The 26,213-nt window shown below is 37.1% G+C and overlaps 1 protein-coding gene across 5 annotated transcripts in view; it reads left to right on the top strand.

The window, feature by feature from the left end:
- The first annotated feature begins 385 nt into the window (after positions 1-385).
- GABRG2 (gamma-aminobutyric acid type A receptor subunit gamma2) overlaps positions 386-26,213 on the top strand; it is a 63,034-nt gene continuing 37,206 nt past the window's right edge. For all 5 annotated transcript variants that reach the window (XM_058171519.1, XM_058171518.1, XM_058171516.1 and 2 more), the window contains exons 1-5: positions 386-473; positions 6,788-6,855; positions 7,764-7,984; positions 10,051-10,133; positions 12,932-13,069. In XM_058171519.1, coding sequence (XP_058027502.1) covers positions 6,814-6,855; positions 7,764-7,984; positions 10,051-10,133; positions 12,932-13,069 — 484 coding nt within the window. In that variant the 5' untranslated portion in view covers positions 386-473; positions 6,788-6,813. The remainder of the gene's footprint in view (positions 474-6,787; positions 6,856-7,763; positions 7,985-10,050; positions 10,134-12,931; positions 13,070-26,213) is intronic.

Here is a 26,213-nt window from a genome sequence, read left to right as displayed (position 1 = left end):
AAAAGATTTAATATAGAGTAGCCTAACAAGCTAAGCGGAAGTACCATTTTGTTTTGTTAACAAAGTAGAATATATGAATCAATGTTATATATTAACCTTATAGACAGATCATACAAAGCATGGCTTGGGTTATATGTATTTTTCTTCATAGTCTCACATATATATTAATACACACAGAGAGATATGTTCAAAACTGCTATCACTTAAAAAGGGGAAGATTATAGTTATAATGGATTCTTCTGGAGTTGTCAAGGAACATAATTTTGACCTTCTCCAGGTACATGACTCCAGTGCTCTTTTCCTTTTTTTTTTTTTTCTAAACAGTACTAGCCAAAAAAGTGATGATGATTATGAAGATTATACTACCAACAAAACCTGGGTGTTGACTCCCAAAGTCCATGAGAGTGATGTTACCCTCATTTTAAATGGCCTGCTGGAGGGATATGACAACAAACTGAGGCCAGATATAGGAGGTGAGAGTGTTGTGTTTTATTTATTTATTTTAATGGTAATTGGATGGAAAAGGGAAAAATGTTATCTATGTAATGTTTGGCAATCGGTATCTATTGTTAAAAATCAATGTTTTCTTTACTAAATTTGTATCTTTAAAATGTTATAGCTCAGTGATTTTGAAATATAATAGCATCTTATTGTACAACATGTTCACTCATTTATCTAAGGGTCTTGTGTCTAAACAGTAAAGTGGGAATTGGGGATCAGCAGCAAGGTGTAAGGCTGTGAAAGATATTATATCACTCTGAACAGTTTGTATCTCCGTTGAACTGTATCAAATAAGGCTGATATTGTTCATGTCTCAAACCATATAACCTGGACTTCACTGGTCAGGCTATACCTTTGCAAAAGATGCTCTATGCAGGGAAACATTTAACTGAATTTAACAACATGCTTTCAATGGTATTAGACTATAATCATAATATAATGTCTGGGATAGAAGAGAATAAGGAATCATGGCAAAAAAGAGATTGTGTTGATTTTACAGCAGTGTGGAAATATGAAGTCAACTTTAGCACTAGCACTAGCAATAGTACCTAGACTTATGTATTACTCCATAGTACTTTACAGCACTCTCTGAGAGCCAACATATTGCTGCCAACAATCGGGATCCACATTTTATTGGCCTTGGATGGATGGAAGACTGAATCAACTTTGAGCCGGTCAGGATCGAACTCCTGGCAATGGGCAGAGCTGACCTGCACTACTGCATTCTAAACATTCCGCCACCACAGCTTTAAAATGAAGTCAGTTTTATTTAATAAAAAAACAAAACAAATAAACAAATCCATTCTAAAGTTGTCAAGGAAACAGTGAACTAGCATTGTGTATTTGTCCTGACAGCCTTGGGAAACCTGTGTTAGCAAAATAGCGTGATCATAACAAATTGCTCAACCATATCTTTCAGGGAAGTCACCAAGAACAGAGTAAGGTGCCTCTCAGATGATAAACAGGAATTGTTATAATAATCTATTCCAAAAAGATATAAGTAACACGGAAAAAAACCTAGGGAATGATTATTAACCATCCTAATGTAACAACCATTAGTCAATGCAAAACATATGAGAATGAGGTGAGCTAGGAACTTTGGTTGCCTGAAGCAATGAACAAGGTTTCACTTTCTCCCATTTCATATTCAAAACCAGTATGACTGGCAGATGAATTTACTTATTTATGAATTAACACTATCAGTATCTCAGAGTCTTTCACTGTATAAGCTGCAATAATGTAGAGAGTCTCTTACATCTAATTCTGCTCTTTGACCCTTGCATTATTGCTGCTCCCTGGCAAATGTGACTTGAACTAACTATAACCCAGTGGCTGCAGTAAAGCTGGCATTTCTTCATTCTAATAGGATGGAAGAGCCTTTGTTTGTAGAAAATCTACTTACATGTTTTTTTTTAAAAAAAGCCCTTCTTTTTGCAGCACGATGCCTTTCTGGGGGTCTACTCTCTGAAGGTAACAAGAGGCATTTGGAGCAGTGGTAGGGGTGTTGAAATTGTTTCAAGTGAGTTAGCAGTAGAGAAAGAAAAGCCAGAGGTTTCAACTATTTGTGTGTATTTGTTATATTTTATTGTGAATCATCCAGAATCATTGCTGTAAAATGAGAGGCTATAAAAATTTGTATTTATCTATCTATGTATAAATAAATGAATGGCTTTGTTAATGATAAAAATCAAAGAGCACAGTGAAAAAATGGGACTAAAGTTAGCTATAAAGACCAAATTTGTGACAAAAGGTACAATCTTAGATTTGACAATGAAGAAAATGAATTAGTAGATAACTTCTGCCTTTTATGATCAAAAAGAAAGTCAACCATCAACCAAGATATATGCTATAGATTGACACCCCATAGAGTAGAAAATCATGGAAAAGACATTAAGATGCCAGGATGTGTCTATGCATACAAATATCACAATCATACAGGAAATTGTTTTTCTTGTGACTGTTTTGTGACAGTCACTTCTTGTGAAGTGAAAGTTGGATTTGGAAGAAGCAGTTTAGGGAGAGTGTTAACAGTTTCAACTCTGATGTTGGAGAAGACTCCTGTGAGCATCAAGGATAGTCAAGAAAACAAACAGATTATTGAACGTATCAAATGACCAGCCTGAAATTATCCTACTTCAGAGACATTATGTGATGTCCTTGCTCTCTGGAGACATCCACAATGCTAAGAAAGATAGGAAGAAAAAGAGGACAGCCAACAACAAGGTGGACAGGCAATTACAACACCAATGAGTGCACCAGTGGAAGACCCAAAGGATCAGATTAGTCTCAGATCAGTGCTAGTTTGATGGCACATAGTCAATCCAATGATTTGGATAGGATAAACTGATTTGGATGGCCAAAAGGAGAAGAAGCTGAAAGAAGTGGTTTTGAGTTCTAGCTCAGAAGGAAGGAGCTAGGAGAAGAATGAGAAAGCTCCTACCCTGGGACTCTCTGCAGACAATTGCAGTGTTTTATTTTGCCAAGAGAGAGGGGAGACTAGAGCTGGCTATTTGAACATGTATTGTGCTTTTGGAATGGATGGTGCCTATAAGGAGGCTTATGTACTCTATGAGAGAAGACTCAATTCAGAGCAAGTGTTCGTTGTGGACATTGGGGTTCATTCTGATTGAAATGAAAACCTTAGTGTTGCTTAATGTTATTATTGCATCTGTATTATATGGTTCCTGAGTTTCTGCACAGTTTCCTAATAATATAACAGAAACTTGAAAAAAGTCACAAGAAGAGAAGTTTTTAATTTCCTTTATTGGGTGTCACTAAGAGGAAAGTTGCCTTTTAAAGCCCTTGTTACTGGAAGCTTGGAGAGCAAGGATTTTTTTTTTTAACAAAGAAGCTGAAAATGAAACTGCTTGGGTAACTACTAGAAAAATCAGCTCTCAAACTCAGGGTTTCTGTTCAGGTAAAGCAGGATTTATATATTTAATTTAAAGTTATTCCATTAAATGAATTCATTATAATGATGGGATTATGAGAAACATGGATTCAGGAAGTGGGAGGGAATAATGACTAAAGAAGACTAAAGAACCACTATAATGACTAAAGAAGACTAAAAAACCAGAATTACAATATGGCATGATGCATTGAAGACAATGAGGGGTTGATCAAAGAAGACATTTTATTTGTGACTGAGTTCTCTTAATACGGTAGCAAGAAGTGGTGATTGCTGTGACTAGAGGAGAAAAATCCTCTCTTCACATTTTTAGAGAAAATCCATCCCAGATTTAAAAACAATCACTCGAGGGAGGAAAATAGATTGACAGTTTGTCCAGAATTGAAAGTTGAGACATGTTCGTTCATGTTTAGTAGAAACATTCCATGCAGCGTTACAGTAGGAAAGTGTCAGGGGTGGGTTTCACTTACCTTTGCTACCGGTTCGCTCATGCGCACTTGCTTCACTCATGTGTGCACCACTTCTGTGCATGCGCAGATCGTATTTGATGATGTCTGGGTGGGTGGGCGGAGCCTCCCGCCACTGCTACTGTGTTGTGTCTTGCCCGCTCTCACAGCAGCCGGGGCCTTCTTATCTGCTCCCGAACACGGAGGAATGTATGCCTCCCGGCCCTAGTCCTGGCTCCATGCCCAGACAAACTGAAGAGGAGGGGGCACCTCCCGGTCCCAGCCCTGGCTCCATGCCCAAGCAGGCTGCAGAGGAGGGAGCACCCCCCGGCCCCAGCCCTGGCTCCATGCCCAGGCAAACGGAGCAGCTAGACCCCTCCCCCTCCTCCACAGCATGTGAGCCTGAGGAAAGTTTATTTACAACAGCTGCTGATTGGAGTGACCCTCGCATCAGAAGACTGGATAGGCGGAGGCAACAGAAGGAAGGGAGGGGCAGGCCTTAATGAGTGCTGAGTCATGGAGCCACACCCCATGGCCTATATAAAGGATCTGCTTTCTGGCAGTCTCTGAGTCAGGCAAAGTCGAACTTATCTTGCTGAAGTCACTTTCTGGTCTCCTGCCTGCTCTGAGGACTTTGCTAGGACTTTGGGCAGAGCTGCAGAGGCAAGCCTGATTTGGATTTCCCTGACCCGGCCGTCAGCGGAGGAGTGGGACACGACATACTGCTACTGGTTCACCCAAACCGGGCGAACCGATAGCAACCCACCACTGGAAGTGATGGTAAAGTGATGAAGTGGCTGTTTCTCCTGCTTGATATCAATGGGACAGTCATGCTGTGTTAATGAGAGCAGCAGAGAACGGTATACTCCAGTTTCACATTTTCTTTGAGAGAGATATACATGTGAATCAAAACTGAAATCCTTTTGTGAAAGTTAATGAATAATGTGATTGATTAAAAGAGATTATTGAAACAAAATATTATTTTTTAATATTGATTGATTGATTGATTGATTTAATTAAAACATATAGCCACCAGTCTTATGTTGAACTCTAGGCATTCCCAATCAAATATAAATCTAGAAACACTTGATTTTAGTCTGAATAATGGTACACTAGGATTATTATTTATAACTATTAATTCTAACTAATTATGCAATAATACAGATGGAATGAAAATCCATCCCCAGACATATTAAATTTTAGTCTAATTAATAGTACACTATGATTATTTATAATTATTAATTCTAATTACAATTAAGTATGCAATAATGGGGATGGATGTAAATCCTTCCCACTTCTTTAGTGCAGAAAGTAATTTACATAGTATTACAATATTAATATTGTATTTGCTGATGGAAAAAGATAATATTTCGCATACTTCAGCTTTGTATTTTCTCTTCTTTCCTTTTAAAAAACTTGAAATTATGTTTTTTGGGCACAGTAATATTTCATTTAGTATTCTTTTAAGTAACCTGGATGTTAATATTTGTAGGAAGAATGATTTGTAACTACTATGGTATATTTGTCTAGTAAGCAAATCTGCATGCTCTATTTCCTTCATTATTGCTATATATATTTTAAAGGCTTCATTCTTTTAATGTTATTTACTGTAGTGGAACTAGTGGCTCTTATTCAGGGTTGTCATATAGCAATATGGTTCATGAGACCATAGTTGTTAATATCACGTTACTGCACAACTAAGTGAAAAAAATCAGATTATTTTCTCCTCTATCTAGACAAGCTGACTTTTTCAGGCAGAGAGGAAGGAAAGGCCAGCCATATTTTATAGGAATAAGACTTTGCTTGTGTTGTGCAAACACAAGCAGATAGCTACTTTGGGTATTCTGTCTAGAAAACTTGTTTAGACAGAGAAGGGGGAAATAAATTTTTTTTCTTAGTTGTAACTGTTTTAAAAATAGTAGAATTTAGAACATCTAAGGAGGAATTAACTTCCATTGATTCCTTATTAACTGAACTCCAAGTGCATAATTGAGATTTATGGATTAAATTAGTCTCAACATTTTATATATACATTTGCTATTTAGTTCAGTATGACACTGGTCACAAAGCTTGTTAAATCTGAGTTGTGAACAGAAGTCCAACGGGTGAATTTAGAATTGCAGTGAAGCCTCTTAACTAGTAAATCCTTAAATGTATCTAACCATGTATCATATTGACAGTATTAAAAGTTAAATAAGAGAAAAATGCCTCCAAGTGGTTTTATTTTTACCATGTTTGTTCAAGAAGGATATTCAGGTTGTTTTCTCTTATGTTGTCAGTTGTTTAAGAAAAGCAATCAGAAGTAAATTATCAATTTTTATTACAAAATTATCATATTTATACGTTTAAAAATGTCAATAATTATAATTATAATATAAATATGAATATAATTCTAATTATTGACATTTTTTAAATGTATAAATATGATAATTTTGTAATAAAAATTGATAATTTATTTCTGATTGCTTTTCTTAAACAACTGACAACAATATAAATATACTAATTATAAATACAAGTAAAGTAAACGTTATTTTTTTTATAAATTATCGACTTTTATGATCAAATTGCCAACCTTTTATTATCAAGAAATATTATTGCTTACATGGATTTTTTTTCTTCTGTCAATCTTATATTCCAAAACCTCATTTCTCAAGGGTTTTTATCTAATTTTAGTTAAATTTAATCATTTAGAACAGATTCCCAATGTTGTGATTTCAGGATGATGAGAAATATCAGTCCTGTTTGAAAGGCAAAGTCCTTTCTTATTGGCATTATTGTTTATATTTTCTTTATTGAAGTAATACAGCTTTTTTAAACCATTCATTGGAGTGTTGGCTGCTTCATTACTTTGCTAATTTAAATGGCTAACATAATTAATTATTGTGGGAATTGTGTTTAATTTACAGTTTTACTCTTATTGTTTCTGTTACAGTGCAACCAACAGTAATTCACACTGATATGTATGTCAATAGCATTGGCCCAGTAAATGCTATCAATATGGTATGTAATAGCTCTTCATAGATTGTTGTCAGAGTTTATTGAAGATTGTTTGTCATTAGTGAATTCAGATCATTACTAAATATAAATAATATATGTTAACATGCCACTGCCTTAGACACATTTATAGAAAAAGAATGAGTAGAAATTATCTTTCTTGCTTGTTTCTCAATACCCTGAGTGGGAAATGTGGGTACCTCTATTGGTGGAAATGAAATGTCCTTTAATTGATTCTGTTCTGAGATCAACTTGGCTAAAAGCAAGATGAAATTTGACTGGCTCTATAAAGTTAGATAAGAGTATGCTCACTAGCTGAACAGACAGAACATCAAAGATGATTAGGGGATTGGAGGCTAAAAAATATGAAGAACAGTTGCAGGAATTGAGAATATCTAACAAAGAAAAAGACTAGAGTTGACTTGATAGCAGTCTTCCAATATTTAAGGGGCTGTCAAAAAGACAAAAAGACAAAGCACTTGAATGCAGGACAAGAAGTAACAGACAGAAACTTATTAAGGAGAGATTCAACCTAAAACTAAGGAAACATTTCCTTAAAACTAAGGAGAACGAACAATGTATCAGTGGAATATCTTGTCTCCAGAAGTTGTAGATGCTGCATCACTGAGAGATTGGACAGCCATTTGTCTAGAATGGGATAGGAATTTATGCTTGAACAAAAGGTTGGATCAGAAGACCTCCAAGGTCCCTTCCAACTCTTTTATTCTGACACAATTTAGAGATAGATTTTTCCTGTTCCACCTGCATAACTATTCTTGCATGGCCTGGATCTCTGCTGAAGTGGCTGGTTTTTCCTCAGCAGAAGAGCCATCAAAGTTTTGAGAAGTAATTTCATAAAGACTTTGTACTGAGATCTTGCAGTCCTCCCTTAACACATTCTGTTATTACTACAGGAATATACAATTGATATATTTTTTGCCCAAACCTGGTATGATAGACGACTAAGATTCAACAGCACCATAAAAGTTCTGAGGTTGAATAGCAACATGGTGGGGAAGATCTGGATTCCTGATACATTCTTTCGAAACTCAAAAAAAGCAGATGCACACTGGATAACAACACCCAATCGAATGCTCAGGATCTGGAATGATGGCAGGGTTCTCTACACTCTCAGGTATTTTCACAGTTAATTCCATTATTTCCAGTGCTCAGCAATTATTGGATGTGTCCATGTGAATAAAGAAGTATACTGATATGATAAAGAATCATACATACTGACTATCCAAGGTCTTGAATATTTCAGCCAAAATTAAGTGAGCATTTTTGTTGCTAGAGCAGAACTAAAATGATAGAATAGTTAGGAACCTAAGAATCAGAGCATGAAATAAGGTATTTGGTCCCGCAGCATTTTAAGGAGCATTTTAAGGAGCATTTTAAGGAGAATGAAATGAGAATGATGTCAGTCAATGCACTGCCATGTAATGAAAAGATACGAGTGGACAACACCTGAAAGCATCTCCTCTTCTCTAGCTTCCCCCCAATTCTCTTATCTTAATATGCAAACAACTATCAGTAGGATAAAATGTGCATTTTAAATGGGGTTTCTCTGTAGTATTGGTATGCGCCCATCTCCTTTCTCCCATTGCTTGACAGGAAACTAAGAGGACATGATCTGCAGCTATTTGAGGGCTGCTTGCAGCACTGTGAACAAAAAAGCAATCTCAATAATAATAACTTTATTTTAAAAAATCAAGCTGTCTGAGGTTTTGCAGAGTAGTACAGATTCACAGCCCTAAAAGATCTACAAGAAGTAAATACAGGAGTACAGCATAACATATCTTTTACAATGCTGTGCAGTAGACTATTCACAGCTGATTCTGAAGTCTAGAAATAAGTTAATTCTCATTGGCTCCATGATATTTCCTTGGAAGCCCACTATAAGAACCACACTTGCCATGGTAGCTCTGAAAGATAGTTAATTTAAACATTAAGTTTCAAAAGTACATGGAGGTGAGAAGACAACCATGATTTGTATACCTAAAATGCTCAGAAAGGGAGGACATGTTCCTGCTGGTCAACATTTCATGGTAAAACGCTAATTGTGACTGTGAAGAAGTTAAATAGCCTTTACCCTCGAGTAAAGATATAGAAGCCTGCATCCATTATATAATAACAAAGCAAGTACAAGAATGGATGATAGGTGCATCATATAGTAATTAAAGTATATTAAAAGGAACATTGGAAGGAATTAATGATAAGGGACAATTTAATGTCATTCATGGTTTAATTCTTTGTACTGAAATTGTGTAATGAAATGGTTAGAGTATAAGACTATGGACAATTACTAGCAAAAATCATATAAAATGTATACACAGTATATATTATATATATATGTATCGCGTAACAAATTTTTAAAAAGTATATGGCACTGATGATGCTACCTGTTTAGGTAATGAAATCTCTGTAAGCAAACAACCAAGCTCAGAGGGCACTAAGGATTGACCCTGGGTTTGACCCTGGGTTACATACATTCTCTTTTATTAAAAATTGCATATACTAAGACAAGTTGTATTAATATGCATATGCAAAAATGCATATGGATTTTCAAGCTTCTTCTTACCCGTTCCCAAACTAATATAAAAATAGAGTTGGGACAAATTTCTGCTCCAAGGTGAAGGAATAGTCTATGAAGAACAAGGGCTGTAAGCAAATTTTATGCACTCAAGGAATACTTCTTAGGGTTTTAGCAGAGATAAAGTATTGTGCATGAACACATAGAATAGAATAGAATAGAATAGAATTTTTATTGGCCAAGTGTGATTGGATACACAAGGAATTTGTCTTGGTGCATATGCTCTCAGTGTACATAAAAGAAAAGATACGTTCATCAAGGTACAACATTTACAACACAATTGATGATCAATATATCAATATAAATCATAAGGATTGCCAGCAACAAGTTATAGTCATACAGTCATAAGTGGAAAGAGATTGGCAATGGGAACTATGAAACGATTAATAGTAGTGCAGATTCAGTAAATAGTCTGACAGTGTTGAGGGAATTATTTGTTTAGCAGAGTGATGGCCTTCGGGAAAAAACTGTTCTTGTGTCTAGTTGTTCTGGTGTGCACTGCTCTATAGCGTCGTTTTGAGGGTAGGAGTTGAAACATAGTTACAGTAACAATTGGTAGGCTGAGGACAATACAAATAGAAATAACATCTGCCTTTGTTTATTTTCAGACTGACAATAGATGCAGAGTGTCAATTACAGTTACACAATTTCCCAATGGATGAACACTCCTGTCCCCTGGCATTTTCAAGCTGTAAGTAGTCAACAATGGGATTATTTTTATGAAAGAAAGAGGAAAATAATAATAGTTTTTAAAAAAGCTTAATATCAGAATAATCAGATAAAGCTGACAATGTAATACATAGTATGTTTTTGTGTCAATGTGCAGCAACAATCAATACTAAAATTACTGTTCAGATGAACATATTGCTCTGGATTTTTATGAGAAATGTAGGGCATTTGTCTATAAGTCACTGGACTATTTCCAAACAATAGCTATATAGTTAAATAAATATGAGGCTACCAAATACTGTTCAACTAAGGAGAAATATTGCTGCCAAAAAATAAGCTACCAATTCAGATCTCACATGTTTATAAATTCATCACATCTGTGTCCCAACGTTCTTCTAATTCCCCAGGAATAGGTGAGGTTATGACGCCCAGGGTTAAATAGAGTTGACCTTACCATTAAATGAACTGAATGGAATGAAGAGATTGTCTCAGATGACAAAGAGTTATGTAGTCTTTGCCCTTCATTCTCTAAACTCATCTGCTTTTTTCAACCATGATTAATGCTGAAGGTTTCATATGCCTTTTGTACAAGAGTAAAATGTGTTAGGCAAGCATTGGGTTCCTCCTTTTTTATTGTCATGTATGCCAGGGAAGTGAATTGAACAGGGATAGTGAGACTGACTCATTAAACTTCAGAGCTAACTGGGGAATGGCATCTAGAAATCCTCACTGCCAAATCCAGTGGAGGGTCCAGAGCATATAATGTCTCTTTCTGCAGAACAAAGCATACAAAAGTGCACATTTTATGTTTTTAGTTATTATTTAATTTAATAGTGCTTCTCTCGGATATCTAGCAAAGCAATTCATCTTTACAGGTTGCCGTGGACATTAGCATACATGTTCCTGATAAACTCCATCCCTTTTAAGAAGGGGATGAGTAGCCAGTGAAGTTTCCTCTTAAGAAAAAGAATATCTACAATATAGTGGAACCTGTCAGACATTTGACATAGTCATGCTTTTTCCATGATGGTTTGTAACTGTAAAATCTCTTTCTGAAGTTCTTGTTGCTTTAGGTTTTAGATGAATTCAGTAAGCATTGTGTTGCAAAATGGCTGAAAGTCATACAAGTGCATCTATAGTATCATTGAGATCCACACATAAATAGGAAAGTACTATTTATTTATTTATTTATTTATTTATTTCGATTTTTATACCGCCCTTCTCCCGGAGGACTCAGGGCGGTGTACAGCCAAGTAAAAATTCAATATATAAACATTAAAAAGAAGTTAAAAAGAATTATTATAATGTGGCCGAAATTTTAAAACCGGCCCGGAAGCCGGACTGGAACGGGTCTAGATAAACAGCTTCATCCAGGTACCGGGGAAGCTGCCATGCAACCACACTCTCTACAACCTTTGCCACAAAGCGAAGGTTGGAGACAGGACGATAATTTCCCAAAATAGCTGGGTCCAGGGAAGGCTTCTTGAGGAGGGGTCTCACCACTGCCTCTTTCAAAGCAGCGGGGAAAACCCCTTCCATCAATGAAGCATTTATAATTCCCCGGAGCCAGCCTCATGTCACTTCCTGAGTAGCCAGCACTAGCCAGGAAGGACACGGGTCCAGTAAACATGTGGTCGCATGTAGCCTCCCCAGTAACCTGTCCACGTCCTCGAGAGCCACAGTCTCAAACTCATCCCAAATAACCTCAACAAGACGTGCCTCTACCATCCCACTTGGATCATCGCAATTTTGGTCTAGACTATCCCGAAGCTGAACGATTTTATCGTATAGATAACCGTTAAACTCCTCAGCACGTCCCTGTAGGGGGTCATCCCGCCCCTCCTGATGAAGGAGGGAGCGAGTCACCCGGAACAGGGCGGCCGGGCGGTTATCTGCCGATGCAATGAGGGTGGAAACGTAGGAACGTTTCGCCTCCCTCATTGCCAATAGGTAGGTCTTAGTAAAAGATCTCACTAGTGTCCGATCAGCCTTGGAACGGCTAGACCTCCAGGTACTCTCTAGGCATCTTCTCCGGCGTTTCATCTCCCTCAGCTCCTCAGAGAACCAAGGAGCCAAGTGAGATCTGCGCTGGGTCAGAGGCCGCAAAGGCACGACACGGTCCAAAGCCCCCGTCGCGGCCCGCTCCCAGGCCGCAACGAGTTCTTCAGTCGTGCCGTGGGCAAGATCCTCAGGGAACGGCCCAAGCTCCGTCCGGAACCTCTCAGGGTCCATCAGGTGCCTGGGACGGAACCAACGCATTGGCTCCGTCTCCCTGCGGTGGTGAGCGGCGGTCTGAAAGTCCAGGCAAAGGAGAAAATGATCTGACCATGACACCGATTCCGTCATTAAATCTCCTAATACCAGATCATTAATCCACTGTCCAGAGATAAAAGTCAGATCTAGTGTGCCTCCCCCCGTGTGTGTGGGGCCATCAGTTACTTGAATCAGGTCCATGGCCGTCATGGAAGCCAGGAACTCCTGAGTTACCGTTGATGACAAGCTGGCCGATGGCAAGTTGAAGTCCCCCATGACCAAAAGTCTGGGAGTCTCAACTGCCACCCCGGCAAGCACCTCCAGCAGCTCAGGCAGGGCTGTAGTCACGCAGCAAGGAGCCAGGTACGCGATCAACAGACCCATCTGATTCCTATGGCCCCACTTCACAAGGAGGGATTCACAACCAGCTATCTGAGGCACAGTGGATTCCCTCGGCTCTAGACTTTCTCTAATCACAACCGCCACCCCCCCACCCTAGCATGTAAATAAGGAAGCACTAACACATAAAAATATGTTGATGTAATCCTGATTTCCCTTGGTTTGAAGATGGCTACCCCAAGGAAGAAATAATCTATATGTGGAAACGCAGTTCAGTGGAAGTGGGAGATACTAGATCCTGGAGGCTCTATCAGTTCTCATTTATTGGACTTAGAAATACAACTGAAGTGGTTCCAACAACATCAGGTAAGTTAAGTAACTATACTTTCATCATATTTTCACCAATTTCATGAATAATAAAGGAGTCCCTGCAAATTTTACTCTGCTAGTTGTTGATGATCATAGGGGGTGGTGATCATCTCCATTTCAAGGCCATTGATCTAGTGCTGTCGAAAGGCATTTCCAAAGTCATGTGGCCAGCATGACATCATAGAGCACTTTTACCTTCCCACTAATTTAGTAATTAGTAGATCCCTAATTATCTACTTGCATTTGCATGCTTTCGAACTGCTAATTGGCAAAAGTTAGGGCGAGACAGGAGCTCATCTTGTCATGTGGAGCTTGGTTCTCAAATGTGGGCTGCCAGTTTTCCAGTCAACAAGCGCAATGTAACAGTAACAGGGTTGGGAGTGACCTTGGAAGTCATCTAGTCCAACACCCATCTCACACAGGAGACCTATACTAGGATCCCTATACAGGGATTCGAACCGCCGAACTGCCAACCTTTCTGATCAATAAGCTCAGCATCTTAGCCACTGAGCTAGCTAGCCAGGCTAAAACGTCTTAACCACTTAACAGTGGTTAACTTTTAATGTCTTAACAGGTTAAAGCATCTTAACCACTGAATCACCATGCTGCCCTATTGTCACAATTAATCCAGATGAATAGTAGAGGGAATGCTTATCATATTTGCAGTTGATACGAAACTGGGTGGGGTGGCTTAAACAGAACACAGAAAGAAAAACTAGCTTTATAAATTAGAGAAATTAGCTGAAAATAAACATGTAAAATTTAATATATACTAATGCAAAGTGTTTTCATTTAGGGAGCAAAATTTAAAGGAACAAATGTAGGATTGGGGGGGAGAGAGAGAAAGGGCTGCCTTGATTAGATAATGACATGTATTTGTGATGCAGATTTTGGAATAGTGGTTGGTTGCAAGCAGTATAATATCACTGGGGGGGGGGAAGCAAATACAGTTTTACTGTGATTTCTGAATCCTGGGAAATAGAACTTCCACTTTATTTTGCTTGGCCAGATTCCATATCAGCTACAGTGTCCAGATCTGTGCACCACATTTTAAGAAAGACTTAAATAAACTGACCAGTGAAGAGATGGGTAGCAAGAATGAACTAAGAAAACTTAGTTTTAGGATTAGACTAAGGAAACTGGATAGATCCATGAAAAATGATTGCTGGGGAATATGATAGGGCTTTCCAAACAGTAGAATGGTTATCTCAAAAAGAAAGACCTATTGTTCAAGAAATGGACCGATGATTTTAAGTTACAAGATGTAAATTAACATTAAGTGAAAGGTGTTTGCTAGTGGAACTTTTATAAAAAGCAGTGGGTGCATTTTTTCCCCAAATTAGATATGTTAAAGCTAAAGTTAGGCAGACACTGATGCTTTAATTTGAATTCCTGGACTGAACAAATATTTGGAGTTCTTTAGTGACCTCTTCCAATTCTATGACGCTTTAATCTATAGGGTTATCTCCCAGCCCAAACACTGGCAATATCCATCTTAGTCTTTGTGTTTTTAGATTGAAGAGATATTCTGTTCATTTGGATTAACATATTCAGAAAATGCTCTGTAATGGGGAGCCTGCTTCTAATCTTATTCATCCAAACATTTATGAAAGATCATTTCTAGCTTGAATTATCAAAGATGAAAGAAAGAATGATGGTTGGCATCGTATATAAAATTGTTAGAGTGAGGATGGTGTTTTTGTACCTTCCTCATTGCCCCCAATTTTGGCCCTTAAAAATAGAGATAACATTCCAAAATAAACACATTACATAGAGGATGTTTACCTTGCCTTGTAGACTATGGTTGATAAAGAAATAAATGATGGGCAACCCAAAGGCTGAGGACATAATTTAATTTTTGATGAGATTTACAGGGAGTAAGGAAAATCATGCAAAATGAATAAGGCATTACAATTTCCATTTTTGTTTTTCTTTAGTTTATTGATTAGCCCATAGGCCATATCAAAATACAGAACTACAAACACAAATTATTAATAAAATCCTATAAAAACAATTTAAAATGAAATTGGAATAAAATATAATACTTTTATATATGGATAAGTGAAATAAGATAAAATTATATTTCGGTATCACCCCTACAATTTACCCCTATCAGTCCCACATATGCTGATCTCAGTTGAACCATTTTACTCAAGTGCTATGCTGTATTAAATGTTATTTCCAAATTCTGGCCTCACATAAGTTATGTTTTTTTAATAAGGGTTCCCAATGGGTCACTCATATGAACTAAGGTACTTGTCTCTTACCCTCTTATACAAACAACAATCAAATAGTGTGTGAGCCAAGTCTTCTACCTCTGCTGCTTCACAAATGCAGATACATCCATTTATGGTATAGAATGGAATTGCCCATAAATGACCATTGTATCAAGCTGTTCAAAACCTACTTAAAGATTTAGACTACAGCTTTCTTTTTTTTTTAGTAAAAAAGTTTTATTTCCATTTTCCAACAACCTATTCAATATACAGTCTCTTATTCAACATTAGTCATTAACTTTCATTTGTTACTTATTCGGACCTGCCCAGCTACCACTTCCTTCCTTAACAAACCTTTCCTCCCCCCTTCTCTACTTTCTTCTACTTTCTTCATCCTTCCTCTCCTTCGCTTTTCTACATCCTCTCCTCCTTCCCTACTCTTCTCTTCCACCCTTTCTAACCCTCTCTCTTTCCCCTTTCTTCTTCCTCTCCTTTCCCCCTTTTCTACCTCTCTCTTTCCTACCTACTTTCTTCCTTCACTCTCTCATCTCCCTTTCCATTCCCTTCTGAAATGGCAGCTGAGCAGCCCCGATTTCATTTCAAATTATTTCTATTTCTTAATTACATATCTTCAATCATTCCTTTACATTGTTCCTTCATCTCCCCCCCCCTTCCCCTCCCTCCCCCCTCCCACCCCCCGAGACTTCCCAGAACAAAGTACAGGGTATAAGATTAACAATCATAAATTAAAATACAACATAAGTCATAATCCATAGTCACTCTCTCTAAGACCTTAACTCCCTTCCAGAAACAAAAAGTACATTCTTCTTCCAGTCCATTATATATCAGTCTATTCCACTCCTAAAATCTTCAGAATCTTCCAATTAAATTAGTATTTCCAGTTCATCAATAAAATACATAGTTTTAATATCCAATCTTCATCAATTAACACCAAATATATATCAATCCATTCCACTCCTGAAGTCTTCAGAATCTTATAGTTTTTAATATCCAATCTTCATCGATCAAGACCAAGACGATATTCCATCTTCCAGTATTCATCAGAAATTCTTTTATAATATACCTTTCTTCCTTAAACAGTCTCCCAAATATAATTCATATTTCCAGCTTAAATTCTTAAATTTTTATCCAATCTCCAAAAATAAACAATATTCTATCTTCTCATATCTTTAATATCACTTACATAAATCAAATAACATTGCTAATATTAATATTTCTTCAATTTACCTTACATCTGTCAGATAACATTATTAAAATTATAACTTATATCCAAAATATATCAATTATAACAATTAAATTCTATTTAACCAAATACCAACATTACATCCATAAATTTTTTTATCTGTCCTCCAAAAGTTAAACAATATTCCATCTTCCCATTCCTTTATACCTCACATATATCAAATAGTAACACCTTATACCCAAAATAAGCCAGTTGTAAAAATTAAACCATATATATATATATATAGGTCTTTGGTTGTTCGGGTTTTCTCCCGTGTAAAATTGGAAGTGTCTTGGCGACGTTTCGACGAAGTCTCATTCGTCATCTTCAGGCTTCAGCTTCGTGCTTCTGGGAGCAATGTGTGATCGCAGCTGTTTCTTCCTTTTAACTGCTAGTGGGGGTTTGAACTGATTGGGTGGGAGCTTGGCTGTGCTCTGATTGGATGGTTTTTCTGTGCTCTGATTGGGGGTGTGTCCTGTGTTGGTGGGGGCTTGGTTGTGCTCAGTCTAGTCTGTGCTGCAGGGGGATTTGAGCTGGTGAGCTGCATAGCTGTTGTTTGGCTTTGTGGTCGTGCTACATCTTCATAGTGGGTGTCAGTCTGCTGCATGAATGGATTGGAGGGGTTTGAAATGGCTAATGTTGCAGCTGCGGTCTGGCTTCTGGTCCTTGGTCGTGCTTCATGATCAGTGTGGGTTTGGGTCTGCTTTCTGGGTGGATGTGCGCAACCAAGCCCCCACCAACACAGGACACACCCCCAGCCAATCAGAGCACAGAAAAACCATCCAATCAGAGCACAGCCAAGCTCCCACCCAATCAGTTCAAACCCCCACTAGCAGTTAAAAGGAAGAAACAGCTGCGATCACACATTGCTCCCAGAAGCACGAAGCTGAAGCCTGAAGATGACGAATGAGACTTCGTCGAAACGTCGCCAAGACACTTCCAATTTTACACGGGAGAAAACCCGAACAACCAAAGACCTATATACAAACATCCGTGAAAACCTCAGAAAACAAATATATATATATATATATATATATATATATATATATATATATATATATATATATATATATATATATATATATATATATATATTTAAAAAAAATACCATCAAAATCACATCTTAAGCATTCTCCTTCCCCTTGTCTTCTATCTTACACATTTTCCACAATCTGCTCACCAATCAGCTTAACATCTAACAATAAAGAATTTCCAATCTTTAATATATTGGTGTAAAAATCTCTTGTTTAAAAACTTATTAAGAAAAGATAAGCCTCCAAAAGTTCCTATAAAAAAATATATCCATATTTGAAGTGAAGAAGTTTCCAAGATTTTAGTAGTTAGTTCTGTTTACTTAAGAGCCATTCTTAAACTGTAAAATTTACCAAAAAGAGAAAAAAAATTGAATAAACTTTTCTTCTTAAACATTGTGATAAAGAAAAAGGTAAAAAGAAAAAAAATCATTAACAGTTCTTATTCATTCCATTTAAAAAGTAGCTTGTTATGTTCTTCTCTTCCTTTGTCCTTTTATAGTTTCACTTTCCTTTGTATATTGCAAACGCCATTTTAAATCCACTCAAGTTGAAAGTTAGTTCAAAGGAAAGCTATTTAAGAGCTGAAGTTAAGATTTATTACTTGCAAATTCTTGCTAGTCCTCCTACTTTGTTCTGTCTGTGTTGAGTTCTCTTTAAAAATAAATCTTGGCACAGAGATGGTCGCGGCTTCTCGTTCTGTATAAACAGAAGCACCCTGGGCATGGAGCTTCGTCAGGCTAAAGGGGAGCTCTCACCCTTCGATCCCCTGGTTAAATTCCAGGGGCTCCCGGGGAGCTCTACCCAAACCTGACCACTCTTTCCTCCCCCTTCTCCTGGGGGAGAGAATTCCAAACCGTTTGACAGCTCATTTACGCTGTCAGGGACGTTTTGACGAAACCCAGGGCAGACAATCCCAAAGGAACGTCCACGAAGCCTGCGTTGCCAGCGGAAGTCTCTAGATTTAGACTACAGCTTTCATGGACTTCTCACTTCAAAATTACCATCAGCGTTTGGCCTGGAAAGGCATTGGGAGACACAAGAATGGTATTGAGGCCACAGATTACTTACACTTGCTTGAATGACTCTGTCATAGAAAATATGGAAAACAGCTGGCAAAAGTATAAACTCTAAGCTTGAATTCAGAAGTTTTAATCTATGCTAAATCATCTGCATTCTGAATATAGTTATTTCTTGGGAAATATGAGAAAGAGAACACATGAACACGATTTATTGGAGTCTGTCATCACAAAATGATATTTTTATCCCATTGCATGATAAAAGGTATTCAAGGGCCCTTCTTGTGATTCAATGCCACGACTCCTTTTCTAATACACTTTTGGAGTGGCAGTACTCCATTTTGCTTGTGCTTGGATTGCAGCAATAAAAAGAGCAATCACTTACTAAATGATGATTGATTTTCTCTGTAGGGTAGATAAGAAGTCTTATAGTTACATCTTTCCATTTTACCTTGCACTGTATGATCTTTAGTATGCACATGTAATAGACAAAAGGTTAGTGGTTCAGAAGGTTAGCCCAATACTTTATTTGGGGAAAAAACATCAGTTAAGGTTGTAAAAAAAATCCAGTTGGTGACTCAATGTATTCATCAAATTATAATCTTTTATGTGCCATAGATTCCTTAGCTTGGAGAGCACATTTTCAAAATAGAATCGGGAGAAGTAGAATTCATGTTTTTAGACATTTGATCTTGAAACCTATTATGGTATCAGAACAATGTTTGAACTTGGAAAGCATTTTTTTAAAAAAATTCTATGCCAGTAGTGATGGTAGGAGTGGGAATAGGAATAGGAATAAGGAGGAGGTAGTGGTGGTGGTGGTAGAGGAGGAGGAGGAGGAGGAGGAGGAGGAGGAGGAGGAGGAGGAGGAGGAGGAGGAGGAGTTGTTCAACCTACCTCTTGGAAGCAACAGGCTTGAACATGTGCTCTGAATCCCAGAATTGTGATACTTGCAGTATTTTTGGAGGGAGGAGAGTATGTGGAAATTGTGCCAATTCATGATCAGAATAATCCTTTAAAGGCAGTCTTGCCAATCAGTAAATTATCCATGGTCATATTCTGGATAAAGAAGGGATGGTTGCAACCAAGTGGTAAGACTTTAATTAGTACTTCTGAAATATTTAATTCCAGAATAAACAGAGCTTTAATTAGCCTAAGCTGGAAGAGGGTGAAATGATTGTATTTAGGGAAGCAATTATAGAAAGCATGTGTTTGATAAAAAAAAATAGCTAAATCTAATTTGAAGACCTTCTGCCCTCAATGAAGGCAGGTTACCTTCACAACCTTCTTTATAGAGGAAGGATTAGTAAATTCAGACAATGCTTAATTATATCCCACAGTTTAATATGAATATGAAAAAAGTGACAAACAAAAGCCTTAACTTGGTTTCTCAAGTTAGTAATTATAATGTGCAAGCAATATTTGGTCCAGACCTACATTTTAAAAATATATTATTTTAGTTTTAGAGCTGCAGAGAAATTTCCCCTCCTTTCCCCCCCAGTGATTTGTTTTATTGTTTCATAGATGCTTACATCCCTTTATTTAACACCTTTCTAAGACAACAACAACAAAAACAAAGCTGAAAATAAAAAATGTGGACTTTATTACCCAGGTTCAACTATCTGGGGGTGCTCTGGCATCAGAAAATGGAAGACAAAGGTTTCAGTTGTACTATTAGTGAAAGATATAAAAGAATTCCTTGCATAAAGTGTCTTATTTCTGGCTCAGTTTAAGAGTTTATTTGGGGGGGGGGATCACAATAAGAGATTCTATTCTCAGAGTTTATCTCAGAGACTTGCTATTTTTTCTCATCAAAAAAATCAGAACTTTTAGAAGAAATAGTTTAAATTTTAATTCTTTTGTTTCCCTCCCACACAACTATCAGTTCACATTAGACTAGTGTGGCCTCCCAGAGGGACCACTAATCTAATTTTGCAATCCACAGTAATGGTCTCACATTGTTGATGTAATTGAAAGATTGTATTTGTTATGAATGCACAAATGCACACAGTCCCGGTCTACTTACTTAAAATGATAAATATATGTATTGTGCTTTTACACAACTAGCAGCTCACATTACCTAAGATTGTTATCAGCAATAATTAAGTATGTTTTCCAAGATAATATAGTCATATTCATTTTTGTCAACTAGGGAAATATTGCAGATTTCAGGAGCAGTGTGGCCTTTAATCTTTCTGTGAAGATTTCTACTTCCATTTTAGCGTAGGATAAATTCACAACTCTCCATATAAAGTAGGTAAAGAAGCAACCAGAAATTGGAAACTTCCTCCTATAATCAAGCAGAACCCAAAGGGTACAAGTATTTTATTAACATATTTAGAACTGCCATCAGACTTCATTTTGTCAGAGCGTTCAAAATTATTCCAGTTTAGTGGAATTGACTTTCATGGTACTCTCTCTGAAATGCTGCAATTTTCAATAATAGCTCTAATCCTCTCTAAATGTCAACACTTGCTGATTCATGGATTAAATTCTTATCTATATCTTTATCAGAGGTCATTTGCCACTGTCTCAGAAAGGCTAACTGCAAAAGCTTTATTCTATATATAATTTCTCCATGTGCCAGAGTTTATTTCTAGTACAGATCAGGTTTATTTGCTTACCTCCTGAATCTCTTGGTTCAGCCCGTTGGTGTGGGATCCACATCCTGACGGGCTATGGGCTACCTGGTGGATGACATGTGGTGGGTGTATGTGGTACTGAATGCATCCTTGAGACCAGGGGCATTCCACCATCCCATAAGGAGAAAGTGATCTGACTCTGCTTAAAGCAGAGTGCTGCTTAAAATCTATTCCTAGACTTGATCATTGATCAACTTTAATTTAAAATTAAATATTTTTGCTTGTGCTTGTAATTTACCAAATCTGAGCAGACTTATAGTAGCGTGCAAGGAAACATCTACAATAGGAGTCCCCAACCACCAGGCCATTGACAGGTACCATCCATGGTCTGTTAGGAACTGGGCTGCACAGGTGGAAGTGAGCAGTGGGCAAGCGAAATGGCGCATGCACGAGATCAAGGTTGCATACTCCCCCCCCCAAGTGCATGAAAAACTTGTCTTCCACAAAACTGATCCTTGGTGCCAAGAAGGTTGGGGACAACTGATATACAAAGAACAATAATTATAAAAAAGCAGAATACAATGTAACATAAAAATAAAATATCTAGAGGAGTAAACATCCGCAGTAAATCATCTATAAACAAATAGTACTAGCAATTAAAATCTACAACATAATGCAGCTACAGTCATTTGATAATGCTAATAGCAGCACTTCAACAGCTACATATTTTAGACTGAGGATGACATTTATACATGAAACATACATTGGATAGCTGAATATTCGGAGTGGTTACAAAACACAATACATTTTGCTTCTAAGGGAAGAAATAGTATAGGACTTTCCATGGCAAAAAGCTGGTATTTTCTGTAAGGACACATAAGGAAATAACATGGAAATTAGAAATTGGGCAAGAAAGAACTGTGCACCTTGCTGGAACTGATAAAAGAATCTACTTTACTGCAACATTGCATTGCAGTAAGATTGAATTCTAACGTGTAACTGGATATACTTTATGCTGTTAGGAAAAACGTGTGGTGGAAATTAGATATGTATATGATAACAATAGTAATAACAACAACAAACGGTAAAGGAGTCCCTGCAGATTTTACTCCACTAGTCAGTTCTGACTATAGGGGATGGTGCTCATCTCCATTTCAACGCCATAGAGCCAGCGCTGTCTGAAGACATTTTCATGGTTATGTGGTCAGCATGACATCAAGAGTGCTGTTTCCTTCCCACTGAAGTGGTACCTATTTATATATTCGCCTTTGCATGTTTTTGAACTGCTAGGTTAGCAGGAACTGGGGTGATGACAGGAGCTTACTCCGTCACATGGCCCTCAGGTCTCGAACCTAGGCTGCCAACTTTCTAGCCAACAAGCCCAGGATCTTAACCATTGAGCCCTCATGCCACCCTAATAACAAAAACAGTGTGAGATCATAGCTGCCAGTTCTTTAGTCGATGTTTGTCTTCATATGCATTGAGGCTTTTCCAAAAACCTAGGGCATTGTAATGTATATGTGCAGATCCTTTTTTAATTGTCAGACAAAAATGTTTTCAAGCACAAATTTTCTAACTACGTCCATTTTTTTTTTACTAAGATACATAGTGTGCCAACAGTCTTGGTTATTTTATGTTGGAATATTTCAAATTCGATTTTCAGATCTTATTACTTTGTGATCTTTTCCAATTTTTTTCTTCTACTCAGTTATCCCCCTGGTATTGCCATAACAGTTATTCACAGTTTCTTCTTTTCAACCACAGCTAAAATGGTGTGTTATGAGCAAAGACTTCATCACTTTATATTCAGAAATCTCACAATGTTTTAACTTGATCATTTTTTTCTACTGTTTCGACTAAATTTAACTGTAAACCACTCAAAGTCATTTAGACAGTGAGATGTTTAGATTGGATTTGGCATTATTTCCAACCTTTCAGATCTTCCCATAGGACCCAGGATAGGCAGATATTGTTGTTTGTGAAAGGTACTATCGGAGGATATTTTCCAAGTCAAGTTACCTTTTGCACTGATTTTGCCAGTGCTGATGCTCTTCAAGTGCTGCTGCACACATTTTGGGACTGCACCCAAGGTGCATATTGCTATTGGTACTATCTTTGCTTTCCTTTGCCACAATCATTATACTTCTGTTTGTAAGTCTTTGTATTTTGTGATTTTTTTCCCTAGTCCTTTCTCTTCCGTTGTGCTCTTTTCAGTTACTGCAACATCCACTATTAAGAATCTTTTTTATCTTTCTTATCGACAATGATTAATCTGGATGTTATGGAGTATGCATTTATGTATTTCAATTCTAAAGTTCCAGTGTACTTTAGCTACTTCATTTTCTATTACTTTGTCTATCTTGTAGTCATGGGTTCTTGCTTGGGGCAAATACAGGTATTTCAGTGCAATATCCTGTACTGCAGTGTCCATTAGCCAGACATTGTGTCTTTCTTTTCAACAATGGTTGAGTCTGGGATGTTGTGTGGCAGGTGCCTCTATTTCACCAGCTATATATGAATAAAATTAAGCAGATTATAGATGATTATAATTTTTGGCTTGTCATCATGCCTGATTTGAAGCATTATGACTTGTTAAACCAACCATTGTTTTAAAAAAAGTCTGGCTTAGTATTCTGCTATGCTCTACTCTATCCACTCTGCTCAACATTGAAAAGGTCATGTAGCATCTATGTGCTGTACAGTTATTAGAGGAATGAAACTTTTCAAAAAGAAAGACCTGGCAGCTCTAATTCAGCACCATATCTAATTCTTCACAGTGAACAAACTTACATACAGATGAACACAGCTGTTTGCATTTCCAGATTTTCCCTGGGGACATAGCTAAAGGGTTCATCAGAAGAGACTTCATTAGTTCTGAGTTAGATGCTTAAATGCTATTATGCAAAGAAATAATTTTGTAAATTACATAAACACTGGTCCAGGTAAGTTGATAAACAATGTTTCAAATTTAACTTCATTGACGAAGCAGTGTGAAGAGATTTTTTTTTTAAAGTGCAGCCTAGGTGTTAGAAATAATTTACTTAGATACTAAAGGGGTAAAAGAATTAATTCATTCACATTGTCTGGCTTTTTCTAGTTGCATCCGATTAAAAATGGTTTGAAATGTTCACTGTTGACAGAAAGAGGTTTCCAACTAAAGAGGACTCATTTTACATACACTCCCCCCAAAAACCCTGGTTTGTTCTGTTTGAATTATGACTGATTTATAATTCATTTAATCTTATGTATAATTCCATTTTGTGTTCCCAGTGTGCCCAGAACAGCTATAGTATACATTATCAATAAGCACAAAATCTGAACACACTGTATGTCATGAAGGACCAGTTATGCTTCATTTCTCATTTAGCAAAAAATTAAAAATCAGTATATTAAACTTGCTAAGATCTGTATATGAAAATGGAAGCCAAATCAATATAAGATCATGGTGTTTTGACTTAATTGCAGAAAAATATAACGACAACAACAATATAATGTTGTCGATAAGAAAGACAAAAATGTCTGGATAGTGGATGTGGCAGTGCCTGGAGACAGCAAAAGAGAAAGAACTGGAGAGAACTGGAAAGAACAAAGTACAAAGTCCTACAAATAGAAATAGAACAACTATGGCAAAGGCAAGCAAGGATAGTACCAATAGTAATAGGTGCCTTGGGTGCAATCCCAAACAACGGGAGCACCACTTGAACACTAAAGGCATTGACAAATTTGCCATCAATCAATTGCAGAAGACAGCTTTACTTGGAACAGCTTCCATCCTTTGACGATATCGATAACACCGTCAAACATCCAGATCTGCATATTCCAGGTCCTTGATAAGGACTCAATAGGTAGACAAAAATGCCAAACCCAATCTGAACCTCTGGCTGACTGTGCACTGATCAATAACAATAATCATCAAGACCTGGATGAAGATGTTCTCTATTAATAGCTGGGCATTCTTCAAGCTGAAAACATCAAGGATACTAAAGTCAAGATGTTTAGAAGCAAATACATCATGAGAGTGAAGAAGATCTTAAAGCCGAATACACATGGAGGAAAGACCATTGATGTTAATAACACTTGGATAATTCCAGTAATTAGATATGTAGCTGGAATAGTGGACTGGACTAAAACATAACTAAAAGTCCTGTCTGGGAAGACTAGAAAAGTAATGACAATGATTCATGCCATTCATCCACACAGACATATTGATAAGAGTTTGTTTATCAAGTAAAATAGTGTATGTGGAATGTTGCAAGTACACCAGACAGTTGAAGAAGGAAAAAGGGGTATTGGAAAAATATATGATGGACCATGAAGATGCACTGAAGCTAGTATACCAGGAAAGCTTACTGAGTACTGGAGAGACCAAACTGACCTACAAGAAAAACCAAATGAAGAGTAGAAAAGAAACATGGTATTATATGGACAGTATTTAAAAAATACTAGACAAAACAGGTAAGAAGAACTGGCAATGGCTAAGGGAAGGAAAGTTGAAAAAAGAGACAGAGGAGCTAATTCTAGCTATTAATTTTAAATTATGATTTATGAAATTCATAATTCAAGCCTTATGAATTAAATGCACATAAAGCCAGAATTGAGAAGACAATAAATGCCATCTCTGCAAAGATGAAAAAACGATGGAACGCCTATTTAGCTGCTGTAAGAACACATATTCAATACATAGATTAACTACAAAAAACAGCATGAGAAAGTACAACAATGGTGCCTTGGAATTTATTTATTTATTTATTTATTTCGATTTTTATACCGCCCTTCTCCCGAAGGACTCAGGGCGGTGTACAGCCAAGTAAAAATACACTGTATACAAATTAAAAGAAATTTAAAAGGAACATATTATGATGTGGCCGAAAAATTTAAAACAATTTAAAAACTAAAAATATAAATAACCCCAATAAAATTTTAATCCAGTCCCGCTTGAATAAATAGGTGCGTTTTCAGCTCACGGCAAAAAGTCCGAAGATCAGGCACTTGACGTAAACCAGGGGGAAGTTCATTCCAAAGCGTAGGAGCTCCCACAGAGAAGGCCCTT

Source organism: Ahaetulla prasina, chromosome 2 (genome assembly GCF_028640845.1).
Source record: "Ahaetulla prasina isolate Xishuangbanna chromosome 2, ASM2864084v1, whole genome shotgun sequence".
Classification (NCBI taxonomy): Eukaryota; Metazoa; Chordata; class Lepidosauria; order Squamata; family Colubridae; genus Ahaetulla; species Ahaetulla prasina.
The sequence above is the reverse complement of the archived record's forward strand: the minus strand, read 5'-3'. Positions and strand labels throughout refer to the sequence as shown.